General features: G+C 40.3%; 1 protein-coding gene across 4 annotated transcripts in view; it reads right to left on the reverse strand.

Annotated features, from left to right (window-relative positions):
* The window catches only part of KLHDC1 (kelch domain containing 1), a 58,641-nt gene extending 37,691 nt beyond the window's left edge, over positions 1 to 20,950 (reverse strand). For 3 of the 4 annotated variants that reach the window (XM_054027972.1, XM_054027969.1, XM_054027970.1), the window contains exons 1-5: positions 20,344 to 20,641; positions 6,399 to 6,469; positions 5,155 to 5,272; positions 4,024 to 4,142; positions 2,280 to 2,358 (exon numbers count right to left, since the gene is read on the reverse strand). In XM_054027972.1, coding sequence (XP_053883947.1) covers positions 2,280 to 2,358; positions 4,024 to 4,142; positions 5,155 to 5,272; positions 6,399 to 6,469; positions 20,344 to 20,451 — 495 coding nt within the window. In that variant the 5' untranslated portion in view covers positions 20,452 to 20,641. The other variant, XM_054027971.1, reaches the window with a different exon arrangement.
* Positions 20,951 to 21,755: the final 805 nt, after the last annotated feature.

Here is a 21,755-nt window from a genome sequence, read left to right on the forward strand (position 1 = left end):
TGATTTCCTTTTACAAAAATTACATTGCTTCTTCCCCAACAAATCATGTTCATCTATGTGTCTGATAATTCTGTTCTTTTGAGAATGGGATGTAGGCTCCTAAATCATTTAGGTACTTTAGAAAATATTGCCTTCAAATGTTTAGTAGGATATGCTTTGTATAAACAAAGGTTTATTCATTAGTAAGACATTTTTCTTATAGATTAATATTAACATTTGATGAAAGGGGTCTGTTCTCTCCTTGATGTATCCAACTCTCATTAATGGCAACAACAGTTGAACATGCATAATGATTAAACAGACTTCTATGTAATTTTCTAATTATGAATATTGTAACCAAAGCCATCCCTTAGGTATGGTGATTCAGGGCGACTGCCATGGATCCTGTGTTTTGGAGGGCCCTGTGCTTCGATAAAATCATGAAGAGCTGGGCAGGGAGGTGAGGCAGGAGGCGGGCGAGCAGGGTGAGGAGGTGAACAGGGAGGCGAGCAGCAGGCGGACGGCGAGGAGGAGAGCAGCGGGCGAGTGGGTGGGGGCGAGGAGAGCGGCGGCCACCGGCAGCCCCCCTACCAGAACCTCCTCCCAGCGCCTCCTGCCCGCCAATCAGCGCCTCCCCCTCCCTCTCAGCACCTACTGTGGATCAGATGTTTCATGGTGTCAGGAGGTGCTCGGGGGGAGGGGAGAGGAGCGAGGGCGCAGCGTACTCAGGGGAAGAGGCGGAACTGGGTGAGGAAGAGGTGAGGTGAGGCAGGGGTGTGAAGAGGCGGGGTGGGGGCGGAGCAGGGGTGTGAAGAAAGAGGGCGGGGGCGGAGCCTTGGAGGAAGGGGTTGAGTGGGGGCGGGGCCTGGGGGAGCACCCCTCAGCAGATTAGAAACTTGGCACCTATAACCTGGGCCCCGCACTCCTGTAGGGATGGCCCTGATTGTAACAATTCACTATGGGAAACTAAGTGGTACTTTGTTCCAGACATCTTATGGTAAAGGTATTTACTTTGGATAATAAATTAAGGGAAGGTATTTGTGGACAGATAAAGCTGTCAGGCGATAAATTCCCTGCCATTACTTCAAAGAGCTCAATACTAGCATTTTCTGTGAATGGAAGCATCTAATTGGAATAGAGCTATTTCACTTTTTCTACTTTAACAGCACTTTGCTTTTACTTTATCTAGGGGAGTCCAGGCTTGGGTACTCCCAATAAATTATAAATTGAAATCACAATTAATTTTTCAAGATTCAATTCTGTATTACTGTTGATGCAATCTAATAGAAACAAACTAATGAAGGAACAGTCTAATATCAAATGGCTGCAGTACAACGTGATTATTTTACATGTCTGCTGAGATTATTGTAATGTGTAGATGTGGAAGTATGGTAAATCTAGTTTGAATTTATGAGCACACAACAACAAAAATTAGAACAGTTTTCAAAAAGTGAAATACCACTTTGCAATTATCCATAAATTTAAAACAGCTTGTATCATTAACCTTATACATTTAAAAAAAATCTCCAATGACCTAAAACATATATATAAAGCCAAAAGGACCTTTTGTGGAAGTTTCTTGAGGTGAGCAAAATGGAGCATAAAATGGAAAGCATTTTACAGTCTACTTTCCATTTTATGCTCCATTTTGCTCATCTATGGAGTCATTATTATAGCTCCATAATAACAGATATTGGAAACTTTGCTCCACTAATAGGAGAGGATTCCTCTGAAGAGAGAAAAATATTCAAACAAAAGTAAATCAACATTAATATGCCAAAACGTTTTCATTATGAAGTATCTCTAAATAATCATCTCAGGGTGAAATCCTAGCCCCATCAAAGTCAATGGAAAATTTGACATCCACTTCCATGAGGCAAGAATTTCACACCCTAGTTTAAAAAAAAAAAAATGGAGTATAGCCCAGAGTTTTCCTAAATCCAATCCTGGTGCAAGCAGGTATAGTTCCATTAACTTAAATCACTGTTCATCACTCCCCTGAAGAGTACCTCCACTGTACCCCATACATCCTCACAATATTGCCCACTCTACCTGCTACACAGAGGAAAGACATCAGCTTCTATTGTGTATACCCTATATAGGTGTTGTTAAACCCAATATATTATACACCATACTGTCCTGAGATTTCTCTTTCAATGGAGTTAACTCTACTTACTCCAGGACTGAATCTGGCTCCTTGTTTTAGTAGCTGTGGTTCATTTAATAATAAGTCATGTGTTTAATAAAACTTTTCAACAATCAGAAGGCACTATTTATTTTAAACAGTAAAAAAATCTTACCCAAAATGCATCATGAACATCAAAACAATCACTCAGTTCATTGTGTTTTCTACATCCATAACCACCAAAATATATTAATCTGGAAGAACAAAAAAAAAAAAAAAAAAAAAATCTATTGAACTTCATTTGTTTTAAATTAATGTTCAATTTGATATTTTGATAAGCTATTTAATTTTATCAGAAATTTCAATTCTCTCTCCTATTAATGTTTAAATGTGTAAACAAAGAAAAATATTACATACTGTATATAATTACTACACAACTTTGTGTTGCTACACACATAAACATGCCTGATACAAACGCACAAAACCAAGGAAATGAAGTTAAGCTACATGCTCTACTCTTCCACGCACAAGTTTATCACACCTCAGCACTGCCAGAACTACTACACACCACGGAACAAAGCTTAACTCTGCCCCCATTTCACCCTTCTGCACACACACCTTTACCAGATTATATTTTTTTTACCAGTAGTGGTTGTGAACATTTGGTGCTGTAGTGGGCTGTTTTGGGAGGTGGCAGTTTGATGAGGATTTTGTACAGAAGAGAGGTTACAAGGGATGATGGAAGGCTGGCATCCCTAAGAAAGCAGAGTTACAGCAGCTCTCTAGTTATTTCCCAGTATTGTGCAAGCTTCTACGGAATACTCATCTTCAGAGTCACATCTTCTGAGGACTGATTTCAAAATGGAGCGTAGTTTGCCCCCAAAGACGTACATTTCACAAAAGTGTTGAGTTACTCACATACTTCCACCTGAAATGGGTGGATCTTCATTCTGTACATAAATTAAACTTTACTTTGAATAAATTAATTCATGCTCTTGAACACCCTGGTATCAACAGCTAAAAAGAGATGCATGGCTGCATACATCTTTATACATCTCGCAGCTAATTCAGAGTTTCAAAACCAAAATGCAGTACTAAATACTAAATGTGTTGGGTTTGGGGTTTTTTTTGTCACACCCTGGAGGACCTAGAGTCTAGAAATCAATAAGTGAATGAATTGTTTATTTTGTTCATTATATATCATGTAACTCTTATTTGTTTACAATAGCTTTTACAGCAAATAGCCCTTATATACAATTGATTTATTTCTCTGTGACCAATTCTACCACCATAGCTACCTTTAATGGTTAATATAAAATCTAAAGAAATTGTACACATTTGTTTTTTAGTTTAATATGTTCAAATAATTTAAAGAACTTTTACAACCAAGTTGGCTAAATATGCCAAGAAGCATTTACAATACAAATACCTAGCTTGTATTCTCAACTTTGCTCTTTGTAGCAGGGAGTTATTCATTGAAATACCCTTTCTTATTGTCAATATTTTTGCAAACAAATATAATTTTAAATTATACCAATATAACAATGTTTTATAGCATAATCTTTGTAATTTCATGAGCAATTAAAAATTCAGTAAATGAACTTTAACACCAGTTTAATAAGTCATCAGCTAAATAAAAAGTAATATTTAGCACCTGAATAGTGTCTTGCACCCAAGGATCTCAAAGCACTTTAAAAATAATTAAATCTCACAACAACATCTCCATAAATTAGGGTTGGTAAGTATGATTATTCCTATTTTACAGGTGGTAAAACTGAGAGACAGAGATGTTAAGAGATTTGTCCAAGGTCAGAGAGTAAGTCAGAGTCTGAATTGGACTTCCAGTTTTGTGTTCTACCTATAATATAACACTTCTTCCCTTTGATTAGTAGGGATTAAAAATACTCTTGATGTATTACCTGTCCTTATACACCCAACAGGAAAGCTTGTCACGTGGTGTAGGAGGCTGACCTTTAAAGTCTGTAATTTTTTTCCATTTATAGGTTCCATTTCTTGTTCGCAAATTAACATAATACAGCTTAAAAGAAAAATTATAATATTTTAAGTATAAAATAAATGATTTTGAAGAATCAAGCACAAATCAGCAATAGATGTGATTACAAAGAGCAAAAGAACAATAATTTTCTTATATAAAAAAAGAAATCTGAGTGCAATTGACAAATTATAATGCTTATGACAGTAAGAGATTGGTTCACTGACTAATTACAAGTAAAATGCAGGAAGAAGCAGCAAAATCTCCCCCTCTCAGTTTTGATTATGCCTTTCGGGTGAAATCCTGGCCCTGCTGAAGTCAGTAAGAATTTTGCCATTGACTTCAATGGCACCACTATTTCACCTGTTAGTCTCAATCTAATGCTCTGTCCACAAGCAGTATTGATTATAAATTCAGTGTACACAGAACCTAACTAGGTGCAGAAGTGCTGCAGATTAGTTGAACTATCAAACTCATTTCACTTGTTTTCTAATCTACACTGAAAATTCTGGTTTCCATTACATTAATCCACTGAATAACCCATTTTCCCCATTTCATTCCTTATTAGTATTTAATTACCTGCAATCAACAGGGAAATTAGCAGTCATATGTTAATATTAAGTAGTTAGTATCTGACAATCCTAGAAAAGCAAATGCCACTTGCCCGCTAAAGAGCAAAGAAAAAGCAACAAATGTGAGGTAAGTCTAATTATGCTTGCAAATATATTTTTCTCACAGAAATACAATTAATTTTGGAAATACTTGCAAACTTGAAAAATCAAAATAAAAAACAAAACATACCGGGCATTATCTTGCAGTCTTAACCCAGCCAAAACTCACAGTACAGTCAATAGGAGATGTACAGATGCAGAGGGACTAAAGAATCAGATCTACAATTTAAAGTATTTTAAAGTGCACCTTTTCTAAAATAAAACCAAAATCTCACCCTTAGATTTTTCCCTCTAGTTAAATACAAGGTTAAATGCTTTGTTAAATGAAGTTCTGCATTAGTAGTCATTCGATTAAAATACACTCCAGAATTAAAAGATTACAATACCCGATTACTGTATCCTTTATCATCAAATCCGCCAAATATATACAGCTTCCCATTAATGCAAGCTCCACAACTTCCTGACATAGAAGTAGGTAGCTCTCCTTCCATTAGGTGCATTGTCCTGCCATTTAGTAAATATATTAAAATCTCATAATTTTGCTCCCAAACAAACCAAAATACATCAAAAGCAAAGCAGTACTAGTAGGAGATATAACAGGATGGGGAACACATAGTTGCTCTGGGAGGAGGGCACATTAGCAGTCTGGTCAGCACTATCAGGTGTGCTCACTGAGGACAGAATCTTTTTTGAGACTTTTTGCTGTTAGCTCTAGCAAGTCTCTACTGAGCATGTGCAAACTGCAATTTTTCAAATGCTTATAAATTGGCCAAACTTGGATGGATGTTATGACAAAAGGCATCCCTTACCAAATTTCAAGTCCCTGCACCAAAGCATGGAGCATTTCAAAGATAAGGGCTCAATAACTTTTTAACTTGGGCAAAACAGCTTATTTTTCCCTAGCCTCATTCTTAAACAGCTCAACCCATTTTGGCTGAAATTTAAAATATTATATTATATCACAGACACCCAGCATGGAAAATTTCAGCCCACATGGCTAAAGTTTGGCAAAATTACATGCAACTAAAAATAGGGTCTGATAATGGGAAGTATCAGGCAATTTTAATAATTGGTATCGCTACTAGACCCACCTCCCCAAAATTTTTAAATACAATTTGATGTAAAACTTAAATATTATATTGCTAGTGATGTGTAAGATTTTAATCTGATTTAAATGTTTAAAATACATTATCTATGCAAACATATTTCTGATATGATTAAGTAATAACAACAAAAAGAAAGTAATCCTAAAAGGATCAAGCACTCTAATCTTGTTGTATTTAATATTCATTTTAACATAAAAGTTCATTGAGCCAGTATAAATACATAAGTGGCTCTTTACATTTAACAAGTCTTAAACTATGTTTAAAAAGTTAACATTGGAAACATCCCATTGAAAAAAAATTACTGTGCTTACATAGGTATTTTCTTATCTGAAGACATTATTCCAAAATATACATCAGATATTAAATTTTTACAGTAAATGAATGCAGGCTATTTAAGCAGCCAAGAGACATGAAACAGACCACATTTATGTATCTGAAATAATAGTCTTTTTACCATAAGTAATAATACTCAGGTGTAAATAGCACATTTTGCAAATTCATTAAATATAAATAAAATGGCTTACCATAACCCACTATCAATTTCATAGAGCCAAAGCTCATCATTAGGCAAATACACTTCATTTTCTTCAATTGACTAAAAGAAAACAAATATGCAAAATATTTCATCAGTTATGTATCATACGTCATTACAATTCAAAAATCATCAAATTACATGCTAGTTAGGAACATTTCACAATTTTTTAGTGAGACAATTCACAAAGACTGTATGAAATTTTTATGCTCAATGTGTGCTCCATGATAATTTTAACTGGAACAGCTCAATAGCGCTAGTATTTTATATTTAACATTGTAAGTTCAAAACAGGTTTTTATTTTTATTTTTGAAGCATTATAAAAAATAAAGCATATATGCAGAATGGTGTCCCTATGCAATAGTTTTATTAATTGCTTAATACCAGTTCTACTCACTCACTTTCACAAGGGTAGACTGGAAAAAAAGCAAGTTTGGCTTTGCAGGAAATGAGAGAGAGAGGGAGGGGAGTAGTTCCATATTCAACTAGCAATATCAGTTTAATGCACAGTGGCCATCTTGCAGAAAATGTGAAAAGCAGTAGCAACTCAGGAAAATGATTAAGTGCAGTCAAGAAATATAGTAATTATGATTAAAAGCCAGTACATTTTGCATTGTAGTTGCAACATGAAGCAAAGCACAGCACAACCAGTACAAGAAACCACACTTAGGCAAGCTTCTTTTTTAAGAGACTACCCCAAAGTATCTCCAAAATAGAGTAAAAAGCGACAGAGTCCTGTGACACCTTATAGACTAACAGATGTATTGGAGCATAAGCTTTCGTGGGTGAATACCCACTTCGTCAGATGCATGTAGTGGAAGTTTCCAGAGGCAGGTATAAATATGCAGGCAAGAATCAGTCTAGAGAACAGAATAGAGAACAGCTATCTGCTTTTATTAGAATACTACTGATTAATAAATGTAATTAAATAACTGATCTTTCCTGGTCCCTTGAGTGGTTACTTTAACCAGTTTTCATTGTATTGTAATCCTTGCTACCCAAATACACCTATATAACATTGAAGATGACCTGCCAAGGAATAAATAATTAGGTTTGTCCCCTTTTGCTTCTTTGTGATATGGCCTTAAATACTTTTTTTTAAAGGGTTTTTATGTTTTTATTTTCCCGCAATAGCAATTCAGGTCATGTCTCACCTGTGTTTCCTGAAAGTCTCTATGGATGGCTAGACAAACTGGTAAGATGATAGCAGTAAAATCATGAAGTGAAACCTTATTAATTGGAAAGTTTCAGAGTAACAGCCGTGTTAGTCTGTATCCGCAAAAAGAAGAACAGGAGTACTTGTGGCACCTTAGAGACTAACAAATTTATTAGAGCATAAGCTTTCGTGGACTACAGCCCACTTCTTCGGATGCATATAGAATGGAACATATAATGAGGAGATATATATACACACATACAGAGAGAGCATAAACAGGTGGGAGTTGTCTTACCAACTCTGAGAGGCCAATTAATTAAGAAAAAAAAAAAAAAAAACTTTTGAAGTGATAATCAAGCTAGCCGAGTACAGACAGTGTGATAAGAAGTGTGAGAGTACTTACAAGGGGAGATAGTCAACGTTTGTAATGGCTCAGCCATTCCCAGTCCTTATTCAAACCGGAGTTGATTGTGTCTAGTTTGCATATCAATTCTAGCTCTGTAGTCTCTCTTTGGAGTCTGTTTTTGAAGTTTTTCTGTTGTAATATAGCCACCCGCAGGTCTGTCACTGAATGACCAGACAGGTTAAAGTGTTCTCCCACTGGTTTTTGAGTATTTTGATTCCTGATGTCAGATTTGTGTCCATTAATTCTTTTGCGTAGAGACTGTCCGGTTTGGCCAATGTACATGGCAGAGGGGCATTGCTGGCACATGATGGCATAGATCACATTGGTAGATGTGCAGGTGAACGAGCCCCTGATGGTATGGCTGATGTGATTAGGTCCTATGATGATGTCACTTGAATAGATATGTGGACAGAGTTGGCATCGGGGTTTGTTACAAGGATAGGTTCCTGGGTTAGTGGTTTTGTTCAGTGATGTGTGGTTGCTGGTGAGTATTTGCTTTAGGTTGGGGGGTTGTCTGTAAGCGAGGACAGGTCTGTCTCCCAAGATCTGTGAGAGTAAAGGATCATCTTTCAGGATAGGTTGTAGATCTCTGATGATGCGCTGGAGAGGTTTTAGTTGGGGGCTGAAGGTGACAGCTAGTGGTGTTCTGTTATTTTCTTTGTTGGGCCTGTCTTGTAGGAGGTGACTTCTGGGTACTCGTCTGGCTCTGTCAATCTGTTTTTTCACTTCAGCAGGTGGGTATTGTAGTTTTAAGAATGCTTGATAGAGATCTTGTAGGTGCTTGTCTCTATCCGAGGGATTGGAGCAAATGCGGTTATATCTTAGAGCTTGGCTGTAGACAATGGATCGTGTGGTGTGTCCTGGATGGAAGCTGGAGGCATGTAGGTAAGTGTAGCGGTCAGTAGGTTTCCGGTATAGGGTGGTATTGATGTGACCATCGCTTATTAGCACAGTAGTGTCCAGGAAATGGACCGCTTGTGTGGATTGATCTAGGCTGAGGTTGATGGTGGGATGGAAATTATTGAAATCATGGTGAAATTCCTCAAGGGCTTCTTTTCCATGGGTCCAGATGATGAAGATGTCATCAATGTAGCGCAAGTAGAGTAGGGGCGTTAGGGGACGAGAGCTAAGGAAGCGTTGTTCTAAGTCAGCCATAAAAATGTTGGCATATTGTGGGGCCATGCGGGTACCCATAGCAGTGCCGCTGACTTGAAGGTATATATTGTCCCCAAATGTGAAATAGTTGTGGGTGAGGACAAAATCACAAAGTTCAGCCACCAGGTTAGCTGTGACATTATCAGGGATACTGTTCCTGATAGCTTGTAGTCCATCTTTGTGTGGAATATTGGTGTAGAGGGCTTCTACGTCCATAGTGGCCAGGATGGTGTTTTCTGGAAGATCACCGATGGATTGTAGTTTCCTCAGGAAGTCAGTGGTGTCTCGAAGATAGCTGGGAGTGCTGGTAGCGTAGGGTCTTAGGACAGAGTCTACATAACCAGACAAGCCTGATGTTAGGAGGGGCTGGGATTTATTTTAAGACTTATTAATTGGAGGGGCTGGGATTTATTTTAAGACTTTCATTTTTTAAAACACCACTTTCACTCAAATACTTGAATAAAGAGTTGAAAGAAAACTTTTTTTTAAAAATGGGATTTCAATACCTTGGGCCCTTCAGTTGAGGACTCAGATCTCCCAATCAACATGTCTGTGTCCTCCAATAATGACATATTGCAAATGAGAGGCCAGATTTTAAATTTTGGATAAACAAACAAACCACCAAATTAAAAAAAAATAAAAAAACACACTTAAAAAACGAAGGGCTTCTTTTTATATCATAAAATAAAGAAAGGCACAAGATCACTTTTTGTTTGTTTTGCAAGCCATCTTTAATTGGGAGGATTTTCCAGGCATAATTGAGGTCTGATGACAGATATGAGTGAAAGAGGTTGTGTGTGGTGGTAGGGGGAGAGTGGAAGAGTATAGGAAAAGAAGAAGGCAGAGATATAAGATCTTAAGCTATGGAATGCCATAAAGAAGAGGTGAAGCTTAAATTTAATGCCGGAGATTGAAAACCTGGGAAGGTTTTCAAATAGGGGAGAATGGTTGGGAAAGGAAAATTATTTTGGTAACAATGGTTTGAATGAATGGAGGGAAGAGATAGGAAGTCAGAGAAGGAGGTTGCAATATTAAGGTTGGTGATAATTATAATATGAATCAGTGTCTTTACAGTGTAGGCCTGACTTGATATGAGTAACTGGACATGGGTGAGGCCTCATTTCTTGGAAGACAGGATTAGGGAGATTAGCAGGCTGGAAACAGAACATATGCACTAGCTAAAATAAGGGGGAATCATCGAGGGAATCACTTGCAATGGACAAGATAAAATGGATAAGATAAGCATGGAACATAAGATGAGGTAGAGTAAGTCATGCATGGACAGTACATGGGCAGAGCATGCCACATAGGGACTGGTTCCTACAAAGTGAACAAGACAATTACAAAATGTCTGTTACAAAGTATAGTAAATGCAATATAATGTGTAAATGTATATAAAGGAAGAGGTTTGGTGTGTAACTTTTGATATGTGGTATGCACTGTACCCACCCCCTATGCTTAAGTCTGATCAACTCATAGTAGCTTTCCTGAATGCCAAATAAGGGAACCTGAGTGATGAGATTGGAATCAGAATGAATTCTTGGGGAACAAAGTGGAAGAGGTCTTGGGGAAACACCAAAGGTAGCAGGAACTGAGAGCAAGGGAAAAAATACAGGAACATAGCAGAGGAAGAAGCAGAAGGATCTAGAAAAAAGTCTGGATGAAAGGAGAAAAGAGAGAGAAGAATCACAGTTAACTCCAAGGTAGTAAGCCTGTGCAATAGTTGCTTACATTAACATCTTTACTATAACTGATGCCTTATAATTATTTCCTTCCAAATTTGGGTACTGTATTCTGAAAGTATAACTGCCACCTTTGGTTATCTACGGAACCAGACTTTTGAAAGCACCTGTTAGGTTCTGTTCTCAGATGTACAGTTTGCAACTTTCACAATGTATAAGACCACATGATGTGTAAGACCATGTGCAAATGGATTTGGGGGCTCCTGTGGTGGGAAGCCAAGCATTTATTTACATGAACAAGCCCTGAATTAATATAATTGGTGTTAAGAATAAAAATGCTGATTTCACTGAATGCTGGTCAACTGCAAAGTGTCATGCTAGTATTAATAAAGCACTTTATATCTTTAAAGAACTGTTAAAATAGTGACCTAATCCACACAACACCCTTGTGAAGTAATAAGGGCAAACTGACACACAGACAGAGGTCAAAGCTCACATTTTCAGGAGTGTTCACTAATTTTATGTGCCCAATTTGAGACAGACTGGGAATCTGGGCCATTGTGCGTGACTTTTGGTGGTGCTGAGAACCCCACAGCTCTTCATGGGAAAACCCTTGAAAATCAGACACTAGTTGTCTCAAGTTGGTCTCCCAAAGTCAGTGAACAGAGACTTAGGGTACACAAAAATAGTAAACACCTCTGAAAATGTGTTTGCCCAAGGATATCCAGCCAGCCACTGGCAGAGGTAGTATTAACACTGAGGATTTCTCAGCTGTCTATTCTGTGCTTAGCCCTATGATAAAGAATTCTTAGACATAAAACTAGTGGAATTTGGATATTTACTTAGGCTTGATTATTCAGTAGAATATAAATGAAAATACAAAATACTGCTTGTGCTATTTGAAACATGTTACCACCTTGTACAGGCGTGGGACTAACAGAAAGGGAGACAGTGGTTCTCCATATTTTGCCATTAATCTTCATTAAAACTTTCAGTGGAATGAACTGCATGCTTGTGTTTGTGCGGGGCATAGATGCCAGTGTTTGAAGATGTGATGCATGACTGGAAAATAAATAACTCAAATTCAACCCTTAAGGAAATATAGGGAGATAATGTTTGTGTTTTTGTGTATTTACATATATATTGGTAGTGATCAACAATGTAATCAAACAGTCCGTCTATGCTGTATTCTGTTAATTCAGAGATCAAAAGGACATCTTCACATTTAAATGAATTGTAACCATAGGATATCGCTGTATTAATCTCCTAGAAATGTATAGCAAATCATCTGTGAATGGTGGAGAAACAGGCAATTGCCTGATATTAATCTGTGTGGGTAATTACCGGCGATGCTTAGGAAATGGGTCTACTTCAAAGTTCCCATGAATGCCTATTGTTTGCCAAAGGACTTCAAGCTGTCAAAGAAGGCTTGAAACTGTATAAAAAATGATTGTGGTCCTAATCCTGTTTATCTCAGATCTGCTTGAGGCTTCATGCAGGGGAAGCCTAAGCCATAAGGACTGAAATCCCAGTCCTGACTGGACGGCCCTGAATATAAACATTGGACTATAACCTATGAACTATTTCTGAAAGAACTCTGCATTTACAAAGCTCTCCCTCTCTGCTATGAATTTGAATTTCAAGATTGTACTCAAGTCTGTACGTATACTGATCTTTTAACCATACTCTCTATCTTTTCTTTTTTAATAAATTTTAGTTTAGTTAATAAGAATTGGCAGAAAGCGTGTATTTGGGTAAGAACTGAAATATTCATTAACCTGGGAAGTAATGTGTCCGATCCTTTGGGATTGGTAGAACTTTTTTATATGATGAATAAGATTTTCAGCAATCTTCATCATATTTGACTTGGGTATCTAGGGGAGGCCTGAGGCTGGGTTACTTTCAGGGAACTCAAAAAGAAGAACAGGAGTACTTGTGGCACCTTAGAGACTAACAAATTTATTAGAGCATAAGCTTTCGTGGACTACAGCCCACTTCTTCGGATGCATCCGAAGAAGTGGGCTGTAGTCCACGAAAGCTTATGCTCTAATAAATTTGTTAGTCTCTAAGGTGCCACAAGTACTCCTGTTCTTCTTTTTGTGGATACAGACTAACACGGCTGCTACTCTGAAACCTTTCAGGGAGCTGTGTTGTTAGCTTCTGGATAACCAGTAAGATATTATAGAATCTGTTTTGTGCTGGCATAGTAAATCTAAGTGTTGGAATATCCACCAGTTTTGGGGATTGTCTGCCCCATTCTTTGCAGTTCACCCTAATTGAGTGACCTCAGTTGGCTCCCTTGGGACTCCAGTCACAGAAGGCTATTAAGGATATTTCAGACAAAATTCAGACATGGTTAAGTTAGACAGATTCAGGTGACTTCAGCGGTATTGCACTTGTTTACACCAGAACTGAATATGACCCACTGATGGAAAAATATGGACACATCTTATCACCTTACTACTGACTTGCATTACAATTAATGGATTTTTTTTGAGGGGGCGAGGAAGAAAGATCTTTATATAAATAACAGTTTTACTTAAAATATCAGGGGCTATCAATCTGAAGCAGGAACATGAGCTACATATGAGGAACCCTGGACAGATGGCAAATTAAGGCACATAATTCATTGATTCATATATCACAGATTCATAGATTCCATGGCCAGAAGGGACCACTGTGATCATTGAATCTGACCTTCTGTATTACACAGGCCATAGAACTTCCCCAAAATAATTCCTAGAGCATATATTTTAGAAAAATATCCAATCTTGGTTTAAAAATTGGCAGGGATGGAGAATCCACCCTAAGCCTTAGTAAATTGTTTCAATCGTTAATTACTCTTACTGGTAAAAAATTACTAGGGCTGTCATGTGATTAAAAAAAAATCACGATTAATCGCATGATTAAAATGCGGTCAATAATAGAATACCATTTATTTAAATATTTGTGGATGTTTTCTACATTTTCAAATATATTAATTTCAATTACAAACACAGAATACAAAGTGGATAGTGCTCACTTTATATTTTTTATTACAAATCTTTGCAATGGAAAAACCAAAAGAAATAGTATTTTTCAATTCACCGAATACAAATAATGTAGTACAATCTCTTCATCGTGAAAGTTGAACTTACAAATGTAGAATTATGTAAAAAAAAATAACTGCATTCAAAAATAAAACAATGTAAAACTTTGAAGCCTACAAGTCCACTCAGTCCTACTTCTTGTTCAGCCAATCACTCAGACAAACAAGTTTGTTTACATTTGCAGGAGATAATGCTGCCTGCTTCTTGCTTACAATGTCACCTGAAAGTGAGAACAGGCATTGCATGGCATTGTTGTAGCCGACGTCGCAAGATATTTACGTGCCAGATGTGCTAAAGATTCTTATGTCCCTTCATGTGTCAACCACCATTCCAGAGGACATGCGTCCATGCTGATGACAAATTCTGCTTGATAACAATCCCAAGCAGTGCAGACCGACACATGTTCATTTTCATCATCTGAGTCAGATGCCACAAACAAAAGGTTGATTTTCTTTGTTGGTGGTTCAGGTTCTGTAGTTTCTGCATCAGAATGTTGCTCTTTTAAGACTTCTGAAAGTATACTCCACACCTCCTCCCTCAGATTTTGGAAGGCACTTCAGATTCTTAAACCTTGGGTTGAGTGTTGTAGCTATCTTTAGAAATCTGATATTGGAACCTTCTTTGTGTTTTGTCAAATCTGCAGCAAAAGTGTTCTTAAATCAAACAACATATGCTGGGTCGTCATTCTAGACTACCATAATACAAAATACACTTCTACCCCGACATAATGCTGTCCTCGGGAGCCAAAAAATCATACCGCCTTATAGGTGAAACCGCGTTATATCGAACTTGCTTTGATCCACCGGAGTGCGCAGCCCCACCCCCCTGGAGCGCTGCTTTACCGCGTTCTATCCGAATTCGTGTTATATCAGGTCGCATTATATCGGGGTAGAGGTGTATATGGCAGAATGCAGGTAAAGCCATGGAGCAGGAGACATAAAATTCTCCTCCAAGGAGTTCAGTCACAAATTTAATTAACGCATTTTTTTAAGCAAGCATCATCAGCATGAAAGCATGTCCTCTGGAATGGGGGCCAAAGCATGAAGAAGCATACGAAATGTTTAGCATATCTGGCACGTAAATGCCTTGCAATGATGGCTACAAAAGTGCCATGCGAATGCCTTTTCTCACTTTCAGGTGACATTGTAAATAAGAAGCGGGCAGCATTATCTCCCGTAAATGTAAACACACTTATTTCTCTTAGCAATTGGCTGGACAAGAAGTAGGATTGAGTGGACTTGTAGGATCTAAAGTTTTACATTGTTTTGTTATTGAGTGCAGTTATGTAACAAAAAAAAAATCTACATTTGTAAGTTGCACTTTCACGATAGAGATTGCACTACAGTACTTGTATGAGGTGAACTGAAAAAGACCATCTTTTGTTTGTCATTTTTACAATGCAAATATTTGTAATCAAAAGTAATACAGGCGAGTCTCATCTTACGTGGGGGTTCCGTTCCGCGGTTAGAGCGTAAAGCAAAAACCGCGTATAGTCAAAATTACATTGAGATGAATGGCGGGCGGAATCGCCCGCACTACAGGTACAGTATTAAAATTGTTCTCTCTCTTTTTTTTTTTTTTTTTGACGACCGCGTAAAGCTGAAATCGTGCATGTTAAATGCGCGTCAGATGCGACAGACCTGTATAAAGTGAGCACTGTACACTTTGTATTCTGTCTTGTAATTGAAATCATTATATTTGAAAATGTAGAAAAACATCCAAAATATTTAATACATTTCAATTGGTATTGTATTGTTTAACAGTGCAATTAAAACTGCGATTATTTTTTTAAATCACGATTCATTTTTTTGAGTTAATTGCATGAGTTAACTGCGATTAATTGAAAGCCCTAAAAATTACAGCCCTTATTTCCAGTCTGAATTTGTCTAGATTCAATTTCTAGCCACTGGATCATATTATACCTTTCTCTACTACTCTGAAGAGCCCATTATTAAATATTTGTTCCCCATGTGATTGTAATCAAATCACCCCTTAACCTTCTCTTTGTTAAAATAAACAGATTGAGCTTCTTGAGTCTATCACTATCAGGCATGTTTTCTAATCCTTTAATCATTCTTGTGGATCTTCTCTGAAACTTCTCCAATTTATCAACATCCTTCTTTAAGCGTGGACACCAGAACTGGACACAATATTCCAGCAGCGGTCGGACCAATACCGAAGACGGAGGTAAAATAACCTCTCTAATCTTACTTGGGATTCCGCTGTTTATGCATCCAAGTATTGCATTAGTCTTTTTGGCCACAGCATCACACTGGGACTTCATATTCAGCTGATTATCCACCACACCCCCCAAATCTTTTTCAGAGTCACTACTTACCAGGCTAAAGTATCCCATCCTGTAACTATGGCCTACATTCTTTGTTCCTGGATGTATACATTTACCCATATTAAAATGCATTGTTTGCTTGCACCCAGCTTACCAAGTGATTCAGATTGCTCTACATCAGTGACTTGTCTGCTTCATTACTGACCACTCCCCCAATTTTTGTGCCATTTGCAATTTTATCAAGGATTTTATGTTTTCTTCCACATCATTGATACAAAATTTAAATAGCGTAGGGCCAAAAACCTTGCAGGATCCCACTAGACATACACTCATTTTATGATGATTCCCCATTTACAGTTATATTTTGAGACCTATCAGTTAGCCAGTTTTTAACACATTTAAATATATGCCATGTTAATTTTATATGTTTGTAGTTTTTTAATCAAAATTTTGTGCAGTACCATGTCAAATGCCTTAAGAAATCTAAATATATCAAACCTTTATCAACCAAAGGGAGCTGGGGGGGGCAGTGCCTGCAGGCAAAAGCTGTGCGCCTCCGCCTAGGAGCCAGAACTGCTGCTGGCCGCTTTCAGGGCAGAGCACGGTCCACAGTGCCAGGACAGACAGGAAGCCTACCTTACACCCCCACTACATTGCTGACCGGGAGCCACCTGAGGTAAGCCCATGTCCCAATCCCCTGCCCCAGCCCTGAGCCCCCCCCTACCCAGAGCCCTCTCCTTCACCCCAAACCCCTCATCCCCACCCCAGAGCCTGCACCCCCAGCACAGATCCATGACCCCCTCCCACACCCTGACCCCCTCATTCCCAGCCCCACCCCACAGCCCTCAACCCCACACCCCAACTCTCTGCCCTGAGCCCCTCCCACACCCCAAACCCCTCATTCCCAGCTCCATTGGGTCGCGGGCATCAACAATTTTCTTCAACTGGGTCGCCAGAAAAAAAGTTTGAAAACCACTGCACTAGGGTGTGGCATTCTTTGCCTATGCTAAAATAAACCTGTTCCTTGGATTTGAATTTGGAATTACAGTGGCATTCGTCTGCTACAGCAAGCAGTGATTGTCTGCTTTGCTAGGCTTGTAAAGTAATCTGTGGGCCTGACTGGTGCTCCTGAAATATCCTTACAGTTGGAACACTTTTGAGTTAGGAAATTGTCACTTATAAAATTTATAAATCCATGGTATGCGCACATCTTGAATACTGCATTCAGATCTGGTCATCCTATCTCAAAAAAGATATTTTGGAATTGGAAAAGATACAGAAAAGGGCAACAAAAATGATTGGGGGGGTATGAAACAGCTTCCATATGAGGACAGATTAATAAGATTGGGACTTTTCAGCTTGGAAAAGAGACAACTAAGGGAGGATATGATAGAAATCGATAAAATCATGAGTGGTATGGAGAACGTATATAAGAAAGATTTACTTCTTCTCATAACACAAGAACTAGGAGGTCACCACGTGAAATTAATCTGCTGCCTATTAAACACAAACAAAAGGAAATATTTCACATAACGCACAGTCAACCTATGGAACTCTTTGCCAGAGGATGTTGTGAAGGCCAAGACTATAAAAGGGTTCAAAAAAGAACTAGATAAGTTCATGGAGGATAGGTTCATCAGTGGCTATTAGCCAGGATGGATAAGTATGCAAAACCATGCTCTGAAGTGTCCCTAACTTCAGTTTGCCGGAAGCTGGGAATGGGTGACGGGATGGATCACTTGATGATTACCTATTCTGTTCATTCCCTCTGAAGCACCTTGCATTGGGCCACTGTCAGAAGACAGGATACTGGGCTAGGTGGACCACTGGTCTGACCCAGTCCGGCCATTCTTATGTTCAAGAATGTTTTAGTGCTGGAAACAGTAGATCTCCAGCATGTGTCACTCAAATTTAAAGTTGTCCATGATCACGCAGCTTTTTCACCCTACACATTATAGATAGGTACCATTCATCTTCAGCACTCTTCTGAGAGATATCCTGCAACACACTGTCATTGGTGCCAACGTGAACCATCATCAATGGATCCTTTTCCGTCAACTTCAAAAGCCCATCCAATCTTGGATTAATGTCTCATGTCTTGGCTCCAGGAAGACAGCACACCATCCTGATGTCCACCTGCCCCTTGCAGAATGTTCTTTCAATTCTTCTGAGAACCGAATCCCCAACAAGGATCATCTGTCTTCTTTGGACAGTTGTAGAACTCTTTGTGGGAAAGCTTGATTTTCTTACAGGTTGGACCAAGCTGACATCAAGAGGTGTGTCCTGTACATCTCTCCATTCCCTTTCACCAGCTGGATTTTGTTTCCAAACAGGACCTGGTATTGAATGGATACTACTGGCTGTGTGGAATTTTTCCTAGTCCTTTTCTCTCTGAGGGCAACAGCCTGACCATCCTCATCTATTTCCAGCATAGTTCTTGCTTCTGGTCGTTACAAACCACCAGGCTGCATCTCGGACTTCCTTTCTGACTTCTTGGTGGCCAGCTCTGTTCTTCCTTGAATCTGGGGTACCAATGTTTCCTGAACCTGACTGTCTAGGAATGCCTCAGCTTCTCAATACTATCTTTATTTGCCCCTCCAATCCTGCAGCATGGCCACCAATTTGCATTTCATTAACAGGAAGTCGCTTCTGGCTTCATGCAGTAAAGAAAAAAAAGACCTCCGTTACATGTCACCATCACTGTTCGTTGCTGGCCATCTTGAAATCGCATGTAGAACCAAATCTGGAAGGAAAACCTCTCACAATCTTTCTCTTAATTCCCTCTGAAACTCTCCTATTAGCTGCCCTCTGTTCAGGGCTCTTGAGTTTGCCTAGCAAGTGACCAAGTCTCCCTGCTTAGCTCAGTTCAACTCTGCCCCTCACCACGAGGGAGCGATTAACTACTCAGAGAATTCAAACAGCTATGCTGATCAAACAGATCCATTTCAGCTGCTTACTCAGGTACCTATGATCCAGCTGTGCAGCCTCTACACAGAGAGCAAACAGCCAAAGAACCCACAGCCAGATCAAATGCACAACTCATCAAGTCCTGCTACCTCCAAGCACAGACTCCGCAACTATACCCTCCGAAACTCCTATTAGCTGCCTCTGTTCTGGTGACAGTTAACACCCTACCAGTCTGGTGTATTAAAGTGTCAGGGTGGTTTATTTGTGTCACACTTTCCATGCTTAGTGAACAATCACATTAGGTACCATTGACAGAAATGGTGGCTGGGGACAGGTGTGTATGACAAGAGTCCCTACTTGGGGTCCCCTCCCAAAAGAGCTGGTAAATGTGACTGGGTGGACAGCACATAGGTACAAATGGAAGCATTTTTGCTAAGGAACCCTTCCTTCCCTGAGCAGATGGGAAACAGGAAGGGGGCCAGACAGGTGTGTGTGGGAGGGGTGTTTTATTCAGAAAACCACTCCCGACAGGAGCAGATGGGAAATGTGAATAGGGCATGGGTGTGTGCAATCTTTATCAGGACACCCCACAGGAGCAGATGGGAAATGTGAAGAGAGCACAGGGGTGTGTGCGATCTTTATCACAGGACACCCCACAGGAGCAGATGGGAAATGTGAAGAGAGCACAGGGGTGTGTGCGATCTTTATCACAGGACACCCCACAGGAGCAGATGGGAAATGTGAAGAGGGCACAGGGGTGTGTGCGATCTTTATCAGGACACCGCACTGGAGCTCATGGGAAGTGTATCTGGGACAGGAGTGAAGTCCCCACGCTCATTTCCTAGCCTTGGGCTCCCTGGAGGCACCACCCACGCGCCCCTTCACCCCGGCGAGGCGGCCGTTATGGTCGTTGAGAATCGAGCGCAGCAGCACGAGCGTTCGACAGCTGAGATTTGAAACACCCGCTCCCTTCCCGCGCGGCGGGTCCCGCCCCACCAATCAGCGACCGAATTTACGTGAAGAACGTGCACACCCCTCCCCCCCGTCCGTGTGGCAGTTGCAGCCCTGTCACGAGGAACTAGACTTAACCCGCAGTTATCCGTAGCGCCTCTGGGGGCAGCGGAGGAACCCGGGTGCTATTAACCGCTGCTCCCGGCCAGCCCAGGGTGCTGTGGGGCACACCGCGTTGCCCCTGCCGTGTAGCAACAAAGCCCATCCCACCCCTCATGCCCCAGGCCGTCTCCTCCCTGCTTACCACGTATCCCCCCCACACATAGAGAAAGTTCCCATCCACCACGGCGCAGTGGCCGCTCCGTTCCTCGGCCACGCAGAACTGCTGAGCAGGAGGAGGACACGCCGCCATCTTATGAAGGGGAGGAAGGGAGGCGGGTGCCGCAACGGCCGTGCCCCGCCACCACCTTCTGGAGCGCCACCTGCTCTCCGCCGCTCGGTCACCCTCGGGCGGACGGGAAGCGGAGAGGGTCCAAACTACGGGGAGTCGCGGAACGAGCAGCACAGCAGCGCCTCCTCTCTCCCCCCGCCCCAAATCAGGCGCTCACGTGGGAGGAAGTGGGGGGGCTGCGGGATCAGCGAGCGGATTCGGGGCCAGGTCCACGGCTCTGTCGCGGCTCCCTCCATCTGCTTCTCAAGTGGGCCGCTCGCTGGTAGCAGGTCGAAGTGGGTGGAGTTTGCACCTCATGTAGAGGGTGCAGGGCCCCCTGCTGTGCTGGTTTGCTCCCCCTTCGGGCAAAATAAGAACCGTCTCATACTTTTGCCCCTAGCTCGTAAAGATGAGGGGTACCCCTTTAATGGGGGACATTATCGCCCCCATCCCAGGGCAGCAGGACCTCGGGCACCCAACATCCGTGCCTGCTGGCTTTGAAATTTAACAAGTGATCGCATGGGGTCGCGAGGCATGTGCACCAGGGGCTTGGCTATATTACAAAATTGTATTGTGCTTGAACATGATAGTGATTGGCCCACTTAAGATGCTGCTGACCATGATTTGTCCTAGTCTGTGCTGACTGCTAAATTGTGTTCAGCGGCCTTATGTCATCCAGCGTTGGTCAAACACAATAGGAACAAAGGAACTGTTGCACTGTACTGGGTCAGACAGACCCATAATCAATCTCATCTGTTACCTGTCTCTGACAGTGGCCAACATCAAAAGTTTTCAGAGAAAGGTGCAAGAAACCCTACACTGGGCAGATATGGGACAATCTGTGCCCCATTATAGGTTTATCCTAATCCTTATTAGAGATTGGTTTAAATGCTGATGTTTATAGCCTTGCAAATAACATGTAATGTAGACAAACCCCATGGAATAGTAAAATCCTGTGGTGCACAAGATCTAGAAAGAATAATTTAAAACCCTTGGAAATCTTAAGAGTACATTTGGGGATGCCCCAGCACCTCTGATAAGTTACTTGCATATTATAATAATTGGAGTGGTATAAATACATAGGGCTTGTGTCTTCAAACCAGTGGCAGCATATTTGAAAGGCATTAAGTGCTACATCATGAAACTAAAATCACAGGAAATGTTATAAATGTTCTTTAATTACACACCATTTAAATTTTCTCCTCTAATTTTTGTTGTATTCTATTTTTAATTTAATTCACACATTTAGTAGATCACTCGTCAGTTATGGGCTTTAACAGGTTGAG

Source organism: Malaclemys terrapin, chromosome 4 (assembly GCF_027887155.1).
Source record: "Malaclemys terrapin pileata isolate rMalTer1 chromosome 4, rMalTer1.hap1, whole genome shotgun sequence".
Classification (NCBI taxonomy): domain Eukaryota; kingdom Metazoa; phylum Chordata; order Testudines; family Emydidae; genus Malaclemys; species Malaclemys terrapin.